Source organism: Orcinus orca, chromosome 4 (genome assembly GCF_937001465.1).
Source record: "Orcinus orca chromosome 4, mOrcOrc1.1, whole genome shotgun sequence".
In the NCBI taxonomy this organism is placed as follows: Eukaryota; Metazoa; Chordata; class Mammalia; order Artiodactyla; family Delphinidae; genus Orcinus; species Orcinus orca.
Window position 1 is genome coordinate 118,587,043 of NC_064562.1, and position 15,824 is coordinate 118,602,866.

The 15,824-nt window shown below is 48.8% G+C and overlaps 1 protein-coding gene across 3 annotated transcripts in view; it reads right to left on the minus strand.

The window, feature by feature from the left end:
- The window catches only part of CRMP1 (collapsin response mediator protein 1), a 67,902-nt gene that overhangs the window by 41,054 nt on the left and 11,024 nt on the right, over positions 1 to 15,824 (minus strand). For 2 of the 3 annotated variants that reach the window (XM_004269623.4, XM_012532939.3), the window contains exon 2: positions 2,910 to 2,998. In XM_004269623.4, coding sequence (XP_004269671.2) covers positions 2,910 to 2,998 — 89 coding nt within the window. Of the gene's footprint in view, positions 1 to 127; positions 358 to 2,909; positions 2,999 to 15,824 lie in introns of those variants that run through there. The other variant, XM_049709047.1, reaches the window with a different exon arrangement.

Genomic DNA, 15,824 nt, shown 5'->3' on the forward strand with positions numbered 1-15,824 from the left:
CTCTTAGCAGGCAGATCATCGCCTACTAACAAACCCTCTCTAATCCCCTGCCAACAACCTGTGGGGGAGGAAGAATTCACATTCTGCAAAAGAGGAAAACGGAAGCCGGGGCGGGGCGGTGACTTACCGAAGGCCACGCAGCAAGTCAGCGCTGGATCTGGATTCAAGCCCATTGTCCCCAAGTCTAGTATCAGGCTCTGCCCACCAAGCTCGGCTGTCTCCTTGCTTCCCTTCTGCAGAAGCAGCAGATTCTCCCCGAACTGGGAGTAAACCAAATGGAACCCCGCCCCCCATGAATTAGGAGGAAGACTCCCGGAATGGTTCTCAGCGGCAGTGTGCATGGAAGGAAAGGGAAGAGAGGAAGGAAGCCGGAGAAGCAGACCCCTGCCCTTACCCCAGCGTCACCCTCACCATCACTCAGAAAAAAGTCCTGCGCCATCAGCATCTGATTCTCCAATGCTTAGCCAATTGGATGGAGCCCTCGATGAATCATAACGGATTCTGCACAAACCCGGCTGAACAGCTTTCAGTAAAACTTGGCGAATGGCCGCAAAATGAAAGGATTCTTGGGGTTTAATCAAAGTGAAGGGAAATAACCGAGCCTCCTCATGCCAAGCGGTCCCTCAGGCTCTCCCCCCTTCCACACCTCCTTCTCAGTCAGCGGGGACCCGTGCCCCACGTGACCATCTGAAGACCCTGCAAGACATTCAGACACAGACACTCGCTCTGCTTAATAAGGCAGGAAAAGCAGCCCCAGTGCTTAGAAAGCTTTTCAGCAACAAGGTTAAAAGTAAAAAGCATCTCCCACTAAGAGGAGCGGACAAATATTGAATTTACGGAAACCGCCTATTTCCTGAATACCCTGGGTGGCCTAAGTCCTAAGTCTCCAGGTGTTCACACAGCCTTCCAACCTCCAACTCTGTGTCGCTGCTGGGAATGGTGGTCCCATGACAGGGTTCTCCGCGTCTCTTTGTCCCCAGGACTCCAGAGGCCCCGCGTAAGTGGGGAACTCGGTGCCGACTGGTTGTGCCTTATCTAAGCAGTGGTGACTTAGAAACCTCACTTTATCATGCATCTCACCACACCCCACCCCACCCCCTGCCTTTATCTCCTTTCTGGTTCCAGGCTGTACCCTGGCTGAGATCGAGGTCCCCACCATCTGATGTGTCAGTGTTTGTATGTTACACTCACTTCAACACTCCAGGGTCCCATCCATCCTTGGCATTGTGCCAGGTCCCTGGCTGGGAGGCAATAAGGCAAGACCCCTCGTCAGGGGCAAATGCACAACCAGCGGGGACAGGGGGCCAGCACAGGGGGAGCGGTAGCCAGTACAGAGGAAGAGCCTGGGCTCCGGAAGGCTTCCTGGAGGAGGAGCCACACAAGCTGGGCCCATAGGACAAACAGGCCTTGTGGGGCAGGGGCATGAAACGAGAATGGGGGGAGGGGCAAGGCATTTCAGGCAGAGAATTTATGGGTGCAAGGTTGTTCCCAGGCGAGAGTGCTTGGCAAGTTCTGCAAACATCAAGTTTTCAGTGGGGCTGGAAAGAGTGAGCTGGGCAGCGGCGGGAATGAACTGGAGGAGGTGAGGCCTGAGCTGGCCCAGAAATGGTCAGATCCATCCAGGACTAGGGGTGGGGGCAGGCAGAGGGAGGCAGGGGAGGGCTCAATGCTGCCCTGAGCACCTACTCTTCACAGGGTCTTTGCACAGACGGTCTCTTAATGATCATGACAACCCACAGCCTCCTTCTCTCCCCTCCTCACCATAATCATCATCGTCATCAGCGCATACATGGCCCCAGGATGGGCCCACCAACAGACCCCACTCCTGTTTGAGCGTGGCCTTCCTCACACCCCCTCTGCCTTTCCTTCCAGTGCCAGCTGCCCAAACTGGATCCTGAGATGGTCTCTGACTCTACCTTCCCAGACTCCAGAAGAAGAGGCCGAGCAGCAGATGGTAAAATGTGGAAACCACGTAAAAACCACTGTCTGGTGTTTAATGGACTGAACTGTGTCCCCCAAATCCACATACTGAAGCCCCAATACCTCCGAATGTGACTGTGCTTGGAAATAAGGTGTTTGAACAGGTAATTAAGTTAAAATGAGGCTGCTAGGTCGGGGGTCCTAATGCAATAGGGCTGATGTCCTTACAAGAGGAAGAGAAGAGCAAAGGCCACGTGAGCACACAGCAAGAAGACGGCTGTCTGCAAGCCAGGGAGAGAGGCCTCAGGAGGAACCATCCTGCTGGCACCTTGATCCTGGCCTTCAGCCTCCAGAACTGGGAGAAATAAATTTCTGTTGTGTAGGCCATGCCATCTGGGGTATTGTGTTATGGCAGCCCAGACAGACTAACACACTTGGGAGGTCCTAGCAGGGCTGAAGGGGCAGCCAATGGGGAGGAGGCAAAGGAGAGCTCCAGTCCCAAGGCATGTCTTCCCTTTAAATGCCAAGGCTCTGCCTGGGGGCTAAACATGACTCCTTCTCTCCCAGCCCCCTCCACCCAATTCCAGAAATTCTGGGCAGGGAGAAAAAAGAGCTGTGAATCAGTCAGATGAGCTACGTTGGATTCGAGGCCTTGACCCTAACTCATTCTGCAACGTGGGGCAGCCACTTAACCCCATGGCCCCCCCTCCCTAGAACAGAAGAGGGGCCAGCGTGTGTACTTCACAGCCTCTGTGGGCATCGTGGCCTGCGTGAGCGCCGTGGCAGGGAGCCTGGTGCGGTCACGGGGCGCTCAACAAACACGAGCCCCTTCTACAGCCATGGTTTGCACCTCCCCACATCTCTCCATCCCTGAGAGTCACAAGAGCTCGCACATTCATTCTGGGGCGGAACACCAGCCTTCCAGTCCCTCTAAGGGCCAGGCAGCCTAGGGAGACGGGCTTCTTAAAAGGTCTGTTTGGTCAACCCACTTTATGAGTCCATCTTCCAGGTAGACATCGGCATAGAAGGACTGGTCATCGTTGATGATTCGTCCACCCTTGATGAGGAGTCGGTCACTCTGAAAAGCCAAGCAAAGTAGTAAATGTTATTAGAGAAGAGCCAGGAAATGTTTTTTTTCTTTCTAACTTTTAACATAAAAATTTTCAACTCTTTTCTAAAGTAATGGTATTAAAAAGCCCCCTGTGAACCTTCACCCAGATTCTTTAAATGCTTCACCATTCTCCTTTCACCTCTTTCCCCTCCAAACACTTTGGCTTTGTTTTTGCTGAGGTATTATAAAGCAAATCCCAAATATCATATAATTTCACCTATAAATACTTTAGTCCATAATCTCTAACTGTTGAATATAATAAAACTCAATTTAGAGGCATTTTAAGAGACAGTGAAATGATCAAAAAATGAATGCAACTCCCCCAGAAAAACTCCAATCAACGTTCTGATGTTTTTCTCCCATTTCCCTCTACTTTCCATACTTGTGATTCTGGCACACACAGCCATTCACTCAGCCATGCACCCATTAGATACCAGCCGATTGCCTCGGCTCCAAGCCCGGGGCCAGGCCCTGATGAGCCAGGGTAGAATGAGCTCTCGTGGAGCTGATGAGGGAGAGACAGAAGTTTAACAAATCCTGGGAGCAGGTGGGGTTCCAAAAGGGGAGAAGTATAGGGTGCCCACCGTGGCCACAAAGTAAAAGGGCTGCCAACCTTATTAAAGGTCAGGTAAGGCAAGCTCAGATCGAGAAAATAATTCTAGATAAGCTGAACCAAACAAAGGGTGGGGGAGAAGGCCAGTACGGTGAGTGCTGGGTGTCTGGGCAGAGAAATGGTGTGCCAGGTCCCAGAGGCAGCAAGGGAGGTAGCAAATTCTAGGAGCTAAAAAGAAAACAGGATCGTGTCCTTTTTGCATTTTACCATAACCATAGTTTTTAAGTGGCTGCAAAAGATTCCATTTTGTGGATGCACAATAGATGGTTAATTTCCCCCATTGTTCTTTCTAATGTTTCACAATGATACATATTGCTATAATGAACATCTTTATGCACAAAGCTTTTCCCTGAATTTGTACTATTTGTTAGGCTAAATTCTCAGAAATGTAACAACTGAGTCAAACAGTATAAACCTTGCGCTCAGCCCTTGATAAATATGACCAGATTGCTTTCCAAAAGTACCTCCCCAATTTGCCATCCCAAGACCACCAAAACACCCTTGGTTATCATTAATATTTGTTAATCTGCATTTCTTGGAGGCTGAGAATTTTTTTTGCCACGTGCATATTTACTATTTGTATTATCTCCTAGCGGGAGATGGGGTGATGGATAAAACACAGCTTCTGCCCTTAAGCCCCACCCTTTGGTCAGGAAGACAGACAGGAAACAGACAGCAACGATTCAGGGTAGCCACCTCAGAAGGAGTGTCTTGCATGGGTTCCCCTGGAGGCAGAACCTGAGACAAGGATTGAGAGGCAAGCAGTGATTCTGGGAGGTTACTCCACGAAGCGGAGTGAGGGAGGCAGGCACTGATCTGGCTAACACTGTGAGCAACTGGGGCTCGATCCCGCCGGGACACTCTTAGGAACCCTCTATCACAGAATGTGCCTCAGATCCGTGCCGGTGGTCCCAAAGCATTGACCACGAGAGGAAGGCAGAGGATGCTGCGCAAGCCTGGAAAAGGAGGGCTTCACCCAAACTCAGGAGTCAGGCAAGGCTTGCTGAGCAGACACAGAGCACGCAGCCTGCTGCGCAGAGCCCTCCAGTGGGTTCTTGTCGCGGTATATTTTCCCCCAGAGTGAAAGCCAGGTCAGCCAGACCCTATTTAACCTGGAATCCTACTATGTAGGCAAAATTCACTCTCTCATTTGATTCAGGTCTGTGCTCAGTGTCACTTACCTGACAGCCCTCCCCTTGGCTGCCCTGTTTGGAACACCTTACACCGCTGCCCTGCCTGCAGACCCCTCACCTCTTACCCACTTTATGTTTACATGGTACTTAATATAGTATATCTGACATAGTCTCTATTTACATGTTTGTTTAAAAATGTGACTTGTCCCACTGACATCAGAACTGTGGTGTGTTACCCCACTGGCTGTGTCAGGCACAACTCACAGGGGGCCAATCATAGACACGTTGCTGTGGATGGATGGTACCACCTAGAGTTGCCCCTGCAGTTTCTTAAGAGACTTAGCTCCATGGGGGCAGAGATTTCATCTATTTTCTTCATTGTTGCATCTCTGATACTTTGGACACAGCCTGGCAGGATGGATGGATGGATGGATGGATGGATGGATGGATGGATGCCTGAACTGATTCTTGAAGGATGAATGGGTGAAGATGGAGAGAAAAGGCATCACAGCCGTAAGACAAAGAACTATGAGCCGCGAGCCAAGCAAGAGAAGTATGTCCTGTTCTCGAGGAGAGGGGTCTCTGGAGGAAGGGGCTTCAAGCTCAGTCACTCCCAGGGCCGACAACCTCCCTCTTAGCCGTAAGACTGAAGCCAGGACCTAGGGAAAGAGGCATGGGCCCTGCATATCCAGAAGCAGAGACACGCTGGTGTGCAGGTTTCCCCGGACACCAGAAAGCAGGAAACCGTGATTCATCGGCAGCTGGTGCTTGGCTTCTGGAACATGGCCTCCCACAGGCAGCCTTCTGCCTTGTCACATTTAATAGAGGGCTTTTCAGGCTAGTCCTGAAAGGTGGTATTTAATGCGCTGCACGCCAGAAGATCAGCCCCGCCTTGCTCTGCCCTTCCCAGAATCAGACGTTCAAATCCACGCCCCCTCCCTACCAACTACCAGCAGATACTGTGGGCAGCTACCACCGGGGTCCCGGCTCTTTCTGTTCTCAGGGGCCAGCATGTTTCTAAAAAATAAGCCCACCAGAAGGCAAGAGCTGATGTGACTTTTTTCTTTTCTTCCTTACAGTTAGTACTGTGTTTGCCTTTTAACTGGCACTTTCAAAACCGTGTTCTTTGGAACTCCAGCCCAGAGGGGTTTTGTTAGAGGCTGAGCCCAAAGGAGATTCCCAGGTGTAGTGAGTTTAGAAAATTCTGGGTTAAACAGAAGCAAAGATCGTTTTTATGTCAGGAATTCCCAGATCCTTTACTCTGCTGATGTGTAATGTGAACATTCAAGAGGGGAACTGAGTTTGATCTCTTCCAAATTTAGACCCTTCATTTTGCGAGACATTTGACAAAGGGACTCCTCCTCAGAAGACACCCTAAGAAATGTGATTTACGACAGTGACGCTCTCCACGCCTGGTTGTGCTGAGTGGTTCTTGTGGAATGTGAGGTCTAGTCAACCTCAGATGGAAATGGGGCTCGAGATGAGCTGAACTCTCAAATTCACACAACCAACAGGCGTGGAGGTTAGACCCAAGGTTTCCTGACTTCCTGTCCAGCATTCGCTCCAGCAAACACACTTCTGTCACGTTTTTAAACACGTTCACCCTGTAGAATCCATGACACCCCATAATCAGATGCAATTTAGAAAGAACCTGAGGACCTAGCTCTCCAGGATTCCCTTTCTTCATGCAGGAAGTGTGAGTGTGAAAGCCTAAAGAACCATCCCCTCCCCAAACAGTGAATTTTATGATACATAACTTTTAAGAATTTAATAAAAGTCACACCTTTAAAAGAAAAAAGACAATACCCTGCCTCTCCCAGGATTACCAAGAGGAGCAAATAGTCGACAGATATGAACAGTGACGAACTCCGTACAAAATTCATCGTTTAAATACCTTGAAAGAAAATGAACTACCGCATTAAAAACTCAACAGAAATCAAACAGCAAGGGTAGGCCAGAGACCGCCCGTTCCTTCCAGGGTGACAGCAGTGACCTAAAGAGACTTATGCTCAGCATGGCTCACGTCCTCGGATCAGTGCTGTACAACAATAAAATGCCCAGAGTCAGACAGATGCAGCTTCCGATTCTTGCCCATTTGCTAGCCACATGACTTAACCTCTCCAAGCCTCAGTTTCCTCATCTATAAATTGGGGATAACTGTCCCTGCCTCGCAGGGCTGTGGGAGAACCCCACGGGGTACATATATAAAGCACTTTGCCCACGCCCACCAGTGGTGACCACTCAGCAGAGTTACACGTTGTTTATTCTGTGCCATTTTCTGTAGCAGGAACTACAATCAATATTTGCTTAAGGAAAGAATATGTGCAGCTAAAAGAAATAGGCCAGTGGGGGAGACTGAGTCATAACCAGACCTTTGCACTCCAGTGTGGGAAGGGCTGGGACAGAGGGGTGGTGGGAGCAGAGGAGGCCTCCACTCCAGCCCTTCCAGGGGAATCATGCCTATTCTGAGCTTGAAGAATGAGTAGGAATTAGCCACATGGCAAAGGAGAGAAGAGACTGCAGAGAGAGGGAATGGTGGGGCAAAGGTACGGGGTTCAGGGGAGCCTGGTGTGCTTGGGGGTCTGTAAGTGGTTTCCCTGGCTGAAGTACGACCTCAGGGTGGGCAGGCTGGAGGGGCAAGCAGGTGCTGGCTCATGGGGACTCTAATGCCACGAGCTGGGGCAAGGCTAGGCTGGTGTCGATGCTAATGAAAGGGCTTTCATCACGGAAGAACTCAAACCTACAAAAGTTTCTGAACTGAAGCATCGTCCAAAAACTGGGCAGAAGTGGAACAAGAGACACTGATAACCTTTACATTTTCCTCCAAGCGGGGATTTCTCAATAAGAGTAGGCGCCAGCCGCGTTTACAAAATGTATGAAGAGTCTTAAAATTGTTCACGACTTTTTTTTTTTTTTTTTTTTTTTCGGTACGCGGGCCTCTCACTGTCGCGGCCTCTCCCGCTGCAGAGCACAGGCTCCGGACGCGCAGGCTCAGCGGCCATGGCTTACGGGCCCAGCCACTCCGTGGCATGTGGGATCTTCCCGGACCGGGGCACGAACCCGTGTCCCCTGCATCGGCAGGCGGACTCTCAACCACTGCGCCACCAGGGAAGCTCTTGTTCACGACTTTTGACCTAGAAATCTAATGCTGAAAATTTGTCTTCAGGAAAATATCCCAAACAGAGTCAAAGAATTATACACAAAGAGGTGAACCAGAATTACGGACCATCTTGCAACCACACCACTAATGGGGTGACATACAGCTACTAAAATATTCTCCAGGAATATTTAAGGATAAATAACAGAACTAGACAATAAAATGTTAGGTGGGAAAGCAAAATACCAAACTCTCCACAAGGTAGATCTTTCTGGTAGTTCTTGACCTGAGGTGCCTCCCTATGTCCCCGTGGCCCCTTGCACACACCTCCCCAACAATACTCATCACACCATGGTCACTGTTCAAGTGCCCATCTCCTGCTGGGCTGGACACCCCTCCACGGCCAGGACAGCCCTGTGTGAGTCATCTCCAAATCCCCAGGGACCAGGCATAAACCTTACACAGTGTTTAGCAAGTGTTTGCTGAGTGGAAGGAGAGCGGGTGATAGCCAGGAGGCAAGGAGAGAGGGAGGGAGAAAAAGAGTGTTTGAAATGACAGAGGGAGTGAGGGTAGAAGAGGAAAGTGAGATAAAGGAGTGATAAAAGGGAAGGGAATATGAAGGAAAGAGGGAAGAACGAAAGGGAGGAAAGGGGGAGGGGAGAAATAAAGGAAGAAGGAGGAAAGAGTAGACTGACAGATCAGAAACCTCTCTTCTCTGCTTTTAGAATTCCCTGAAAGCCTAACCCTGTGGCTTGGGAACAGAAGCCTGCTTAATGCAAAGCCTGTCTAATACAGATGAGGCTGGAAGGCCTTCTCACAAGGGGCCCACCTAAACCTCACCACTTCTCTATTGCCAAATATCCTGGGAGTCAGAGGAGTATCCCAGAGAAGGGAAGGCCTTCTCCAAACCTACCGTTAATCTCCACTCCAGCCCAACCGGGAGGAAAGAGCTGGTGTTGGCGGGATGCCTTTGCTCTCTTCACAAACATTAACTGCTATGTTGAGTGCCGCTTACAAAAATGAACCTTTAAAGCTTCAGACATTCTTACCCACACAACAGCAAAATAAACAACAGTCAGCCTCAACCAGGAGGGGAGGTCTGGATCACAGTGCACCTTTTGCATCACTGTCTGTCCCTGAGCGAAGCATGACGCCTCCCTGCATTCTGTTCTCCCTCCTTTCCTGCATGGTGGGAATAAAGTCGGTCGTTTCCAATCCAAAGTCAGAGGAGTAGAAAACTCATTACGGTCTGCGGAGCCTCGGAAGAAAAAAGAGGTGCTACTCTCATCAAACCAACAACTTACCCCCAAGTCACTAGTTTAGCAACCTTGGCTCTCTGAAAAACTGTAGAGAACAAAAGCTGTTATTACAGAGACAGAGAAAGGCAGTAACTTTATCATCAAGGAGAAGATGTTTGATCTGGGTTCTGAAATAGGAGAAGTTCATGAAGCCGAAAAATGGAGGAGAAGGAGAACAGTCCAGCAAAATAAATAGTATATACACAGCAGTGTTCTGCAGTTTCCAGGTTCCACGCTGTAAACGAGGAAAGCAAAGGGGAATGTCGTGCTGTCCGTGGTCCTGAAACACCACTGGGCACTGGGACAGCGAGGTTTCTCCAAACCCTGGGACCCTGTCCCTCTCCCTCCTACCTCACCCAGGCTTGGAGTCCCTCACTGCTTTTCTTTCTCAGCTCACAGGCATATCTGTAATCTTTACATTGCCACGGAACAAAAACAATCATAGATTATGTTTCACAAGGTATGTAGTTGGTTTCAAATACATTTCACTCTGAGTGCCACCCTATCAATACTTTAATTATCCCACCCAGAAAGTTGCGGGGAGGGCATGTGACACTCCCATGTCCCCTCTCCTACAATTCTTCACTAATACACACATCGGAATCTGGGGTCAGTGAATGAATGAGTGCCAAAAACGGATCTCAGAGGTCTGGCTTTCACACGAAAAGGGCAGCTCCATCCCGGGGCTGCAGGGGCACACAGATTCTCATGAGGCTGCCTGATGTATCCGTGGGAAGGGGCTCAGAGAAATTAAATGAAAAGTTACTCCTGGAAAGATGAAGAATATCTTCCTCTCCAAAGGGCAAGTGTGAAAACGAGTCTCAAAAAGATAAGGGAAGCCGCATTTGGTAGAAATGTGCTTGCCCATGCATTGAGTGCAGGTGAAACGGTTTTCTCGTAAGGCAAGGAGATGTCAAGGTGAGTTCTGAAAGTTATTAGTCCTTCAGACTCTACAAGTCACTGACACTAAGGCTCACGCTGCAACTCAAACATTCAATAGGACAGGTAGGCACACCCCTCACTCATGCAAGTACAACTCACAACATGTCACCAGAGCCTAGATTAATCCTGAAAATCCACTGGGATTGTCTGCTAAAAACTCCAATCCAGGTGTTTTTGTCAAGATTTTCATTTGCCAGGTCTAGTTTATGGGCCAGGAATTTGTTATTAACAAACATGTAGGATAATCTTGATGGAGACCCTCGGTGGTAGATTGTGTTATTTCTTTCACAATCCTTCCTGCCTTCCCACACTTGCCATGCTCCAATGTGGGTGCAGGGCTCTCCCCGCCGCACTGACTGCGGGTGTGCCTACCTGAGTTGCTTTGACCAACAGAATGAGAGTGGATGTGACTGCACCAGTCTGAGCACGAGCTTTTAAGAGGCACGTGGGTTCCAGCTCCATTTCTTGAGAGTCCATCCTCCACCATGAAAACCACAAGACCCAAGGAATGGTGTCTCCTTCAGTCTGAGTCCCAGTATGAGATGCTATGAGGAGCATGCCTGACCCAAAAAGAAGCCTGAAGATAAATCTAGCTAAGCCCTCCTAAGTCTCTGCCACCCGCAGACCTGCGAAAAACAAACAACTATTTGTTACTGTAAGCCACAGAACTACAAGGTTGTTTGTTACGTGGCATTATTGCATCAAAACGAATTGATACACCATCCAAAATCTGTGCTGGGAGTCACAGCCACAGTGATCGCTGTCTGAGAGATTTTCCAGCTCAAATACTTCATAAACCCAGGACTCTGTTCCTTCCTTTCATGACCAGAGCCCCCTTCCTCCCTGGCTCCGCTCACAGATCGCCCAACCAGACTCCTTGCGGTGGCAAGTGCTGCCTGCAGTGCAGCTGCACACTCTTATTATTTATTCACAGAAACCCAGTCCATTTGCCTTTGATTCTGCCTCAGGGGACGGCCTGTCAGCCGGTGGTGCTTTGCCACACTTTTCAGGAAAGCAACCCTGGAAGCAGCAACAGGCCTGAGATTGAATATAACGAGCACACATTTGTTCCCACCCGCATGGGTCAAGGACACAGTGGCATTTTCCTCCTTCATGAATCAGAAATACAGGAGGTCGGGCTTCCCTGGTGGCGCAGTGGTTGGGAGTCCGCCTGCCGATGCAGGGGACACGGGTTCGTGCCCCGGTCCGGGAACATCCCACGTGCCGCAGAGCGGCTGGACCCGTGAGCCATGGCCGCTGAGCCTGCGCGTCCGGAGCCTGTGCTCCGCAGCGGGAGAGGCCACAACGGTGAGAGGCCCGCGTACAGCAAAAAACAACAACAACAAAAAAAAACAAAGAAATACAGGAGGTCTCCATGGATTGCAGGCCTTTTCTGTGAGCTGAGGCCCATTTCCATGACAACTGCAATTTTAACAGCGAGATTTCAAGCTCCATTGTACCTGACAGACATTCAGGAAATATTCCCTGATGGAGTATCTGGCATTAACATAACACACCTCTGTCATGACCCCAGGAGTGGGCAAGGTCTTCAGGCTCCCTATAGAAGGATGATGCTAGCTAAATCTGTATATACGTGTAGACCCATTTCTGCATTTTTTCATCTCTGCCTTTTACCTTATATAAAGCAATCTGAACAGGAATCCTTGGCCTTCAAGAAAACCACATTCCTGAGTACACACTAAGTATCACTTCTGCATTACATGGGTTTTCATGTTTAATTCTGAAGTCACCTTAAGAAGTGGGTATTATTGCTACAAATAAGGAAACTCAGAGAAGGGAAGTGATTCTGCCCAAGGTCACACAGCCAGGAGACGGTGGAGTCAGATGTGAACCTAGTCACCTGGTACCTACAAAGTGACGGCCCAGCATCCCGTGGTAGTTATCCCGGTGTTCTCCTCACTCTACCTAGTTAAGATGTCTGAGCCTCAGTTCCTTCCTTTGAAAAACGGGAATAAGCAGGAATAGACCATACATCTCAAGCCCATTCCCAATGCCATGCACCTCACCGGTCCTTCTGACAGGATTGTTGTGACTGTGGCCAAAAGGGAGTAAGGCAGATTAAAGGGCTCTGGAAGTTGGAAAGGGCTCTCCAGTATTAAGACATTCAAGGCAGAGCCCTGTTCACCTGATAAACACTGACAACGCCTCCTGTAAGCCAGATGCTTCTACAACTATTATCTCATTCAATACTCATTTAACAAAGAGGCAGCGCTGTCTGCTGGTTAAGGACATGGCAGTAGAGGCCAGAACACCTGAGCTCTAATCGGGTCCCGCACTTACTACCCTTGTGCCTTAGGCACGTTGACCTCTCTGTGCTTCAGTGTTCCATCTATAATGCAGAGCGTGGTTTTGAAAGTAAAATGAATTAATGCGTGGACAGAGCTCAGTGCCTGATTTTTAAAGTCTCCCCATTGTGGGGAGATAAATCTCATTCAAATGCCCAGTTCCATCTTCAGCTTCTCTCTAACCTCTCACACCCCAAACCCAACTCTTTTGTAGACCTTGCTGCATCTGCTCCATTGTTCTCATACCCCCCTGCTGATTTCCACCTCCCACAGCACCTGCTCCAGGTCAGCCCTCCCCACCTGTCTCCCTGCTGCCTGCCTTGTCCCCTCCACACGACAGCCAGTGACCTTTCTGGTCACAAATGCAACTATGGCGTGCCTCTCCTTAAACCCTTCACCAGCTTGTCCTCACATGCAGGACAAAGTATGCCCTCCCAGGCTCTGGCCTGACCCCTGCCCTCTCCTGGCCTTGTGCTATACTCGTATACTCACACTATATGCTGGCTCTCTGAGCTGCACTTTCACACCCTGTGCCTTTGTCTGTGGCATCTGCTACCTGGATTTCTTGCAACTCACCTTGTCAGGGGCAGTGTCCAGCTTCCAGGAACATGTGCTTACCTCCTGGAGTTCCTAAAGTGTAAGGCTTGCACCCTTATTAGCATTGTTTCCCAACTGCACAGAACTTCGCCTATTGGCTCATCTTTATATGTCCATTTCCCGCATGAGACTATGAGATCCTTCACACCAGAGACTACAGCTTGTTCCCACACAGCTTCTTAGCTGGGTGACCTGCGGCAATAACTTAATCTCTGTGTTTCCGTTGTTTTTTGTTTTTTTTCTATTAGTGGAGCTAATCAAAGTACCCAACTCACAGGATTACTTAAGATAAGTAAAAGTTCACGACACAATGAATACCAGGCTATGAAGCCCAGTGCTCTATGCTGAATGTTGTGTGGCTGTGCATTTGAGGAAGCTGGGAAAAGCTTCCATTGCTTTTATCAGTTTCTCAAAGGAGTCTATGGACCCTGAAAGTATTTAAACCAGTTTAAAAAGTGCCCAATAATTAAAGTTTTATTTTGGATCCATTTTGTTCTACATGCTCAGAAATAAAGGACAGCAAAAAGAAAAAAAGCAGAAAAGAAGGGAAAAAAGGAGAGAAAAATCCAAACACTGTACTTGGAAATTGCAGTAAAGAACTGGGGCTATTTTGGAAAAGAGAAGGTCCTAAGTAACTGAGAAATATTGTCCAGAGCCTCTAGGAATATCCGTGTGGAAGAGGAAGAAACCTGTGGAAAATTCTGAGGGCAAAAGGTAGACTCTCCCTTCTACATGCAAAAGACTTTCCAACAACACAGCTGTCCAAGAGTAAAGCAGGCTGCTGTGTGAAGTGGTGAGATCTCCCTGCCACTGGAGGTGGGCAAGGAGTGGGTACTTGCAATTCCTACACTAGAGGGGAGACTGGGGGTGGGGAAGAAGCAATGGACACTCCTTTCTGCCGCCTCAAATGCACAAACACAGAAAAATTTACATAATTTAAAAGGTTCCTTTCAACTTCGAGGTTGTATAAGTCAAATATTTGCTTCGGATTTAAACCCTAAGGGGCTATGAATATGGTCTGATATAAAGTACACGGCAGCATAATTTGGGGACAGGTACAAAATCTCGAACAGCCACCTCTTTGCTTTATGCAATTCTGCATCAGAACCATGGAGTTTTCCCATGGAATTGACCCCAAGTTCTAACGCCAAGCAGTTATTCGGTCAAGACCCTGGGGAAATGTGTACTTTAATGATTCAACATATATATATGGAAGATTCCTCTTGTAAAAGCTTGCTTTCAGTGTGAAATGCAGTGAAGCCCATTAATATGCCAGGCCTGCCTTCTCCCCACTGCCAAAGTACCACTTGGGAAGTCTTTATTTTTTACCTCCAAAAACCCTTCACGCCACCCTCATCTCCTTCTGGATGGTAACTACCTAAATGCTAAATCCGTGGATAGGACATTTGTTAAGGTCAAATGCAAGAGTGTCTTAAGACCTCACTCAGCAAAGATGCAAAGCTTGCAATCTAGTGGTTTTTGTTTGTTTGTTTTGCGGTACGCGGGCCTCTCACTGTTGTAGCCTCTCCCGTCGCGGAGCACAGGCTCCGGACACGCAGGCCCAGCGGCCACGGCTCACGGGCCCAGCCGCTCCGCGGCCATGTGGGATCCTCCCGGACCAGGGCACGAACCCGCGTCCCCCGCATCGGCAGGCGGACTCCCAACCACTGCGCCACCAGGGAAGCCCTGCAATCTAGTTTTTATTCATCCACTCACAGAATATGGAGTCCCTGCTATGAGTCACCAATGCATAAGAGTGCTCCTGAGGAGATGCTGAGGAAAAGTAGATGTTGTCCCGATCCTCCAAGTGTGCACAGTCAAGTGGACAAACCAAAGTTACCCAAGTGGGAGTGCACCTGGGGCACAGGCCCAAGGAAGGAGTAGGAAGCTGAAACTTCATACGTCCATAGCCATCACTTCCCTCCTATTACCTGTTTACTCTTGTTTTCTAGACCAGCCTCTCTGTGAAGTATCCTAGATCCCATTCCATTTCCTAAGCCACCCATTCAGAGTTGTCTTTTCTCACTAAGAGCAAACTTAGAATTTGGTCTTTGCATCTCTCTACGGCAATGAATCTCAACCTTCCTGTGTTCAGGACATAGTTACAAATGGTATAAAAATTTGCAGCAGTCTTGAAGGGATTAAAGACATAAAACACCACCAAATGAGTCAGCAGCAATCACTACCATGTCATCCCAACTACAGTGTGACTGTGTCCATCTCAGAGGGCCTTTCGTGTCTCCTTAATTGAACTTGCTTACTCTTCAGCACCATGGTGCTGCGCTGTCCACTGCCCTGACCCTATTCTCTTATATGCTCAAGGGGCAAAGTCTTCTGATGTCCCCTTTCCATTACAAGAGCTTCCTTTTCCTCACAAAAAAATTAGACACTATTCCATACTGTTCCGTTCGTGAGTGCTCAGGGATCTACCTGATAGATGTTACTAGAACAATTTTTAGACTTGGTTGTAGTAAACATAAACTTTAAATGCTGATCAAAATTTAGCAGCACATCTACACAGGATTTTTTCAGTACACCACTGTGCTCACAGCACATGGGCTGAGAACCACTGGTTGCTGGAATATCTTGCATGTTCCTATCTTCCACCAGCGCCTCTTGTACATGGGTCCTTAATCTCTATTTCTGGGCCTTGCCTCTCACCCCCATGCCGTTCTGTGTTTCTAATTGCCCAGTGAGACGCCTCACTTTGGTGATCATTCCTAACTCTAATTCAGCCTAGGAAACGATGCAGGCCTTTTCTTTCAAACTCACCCCTTAAACTTCCTGACCACCTCGGTATCAGCTCC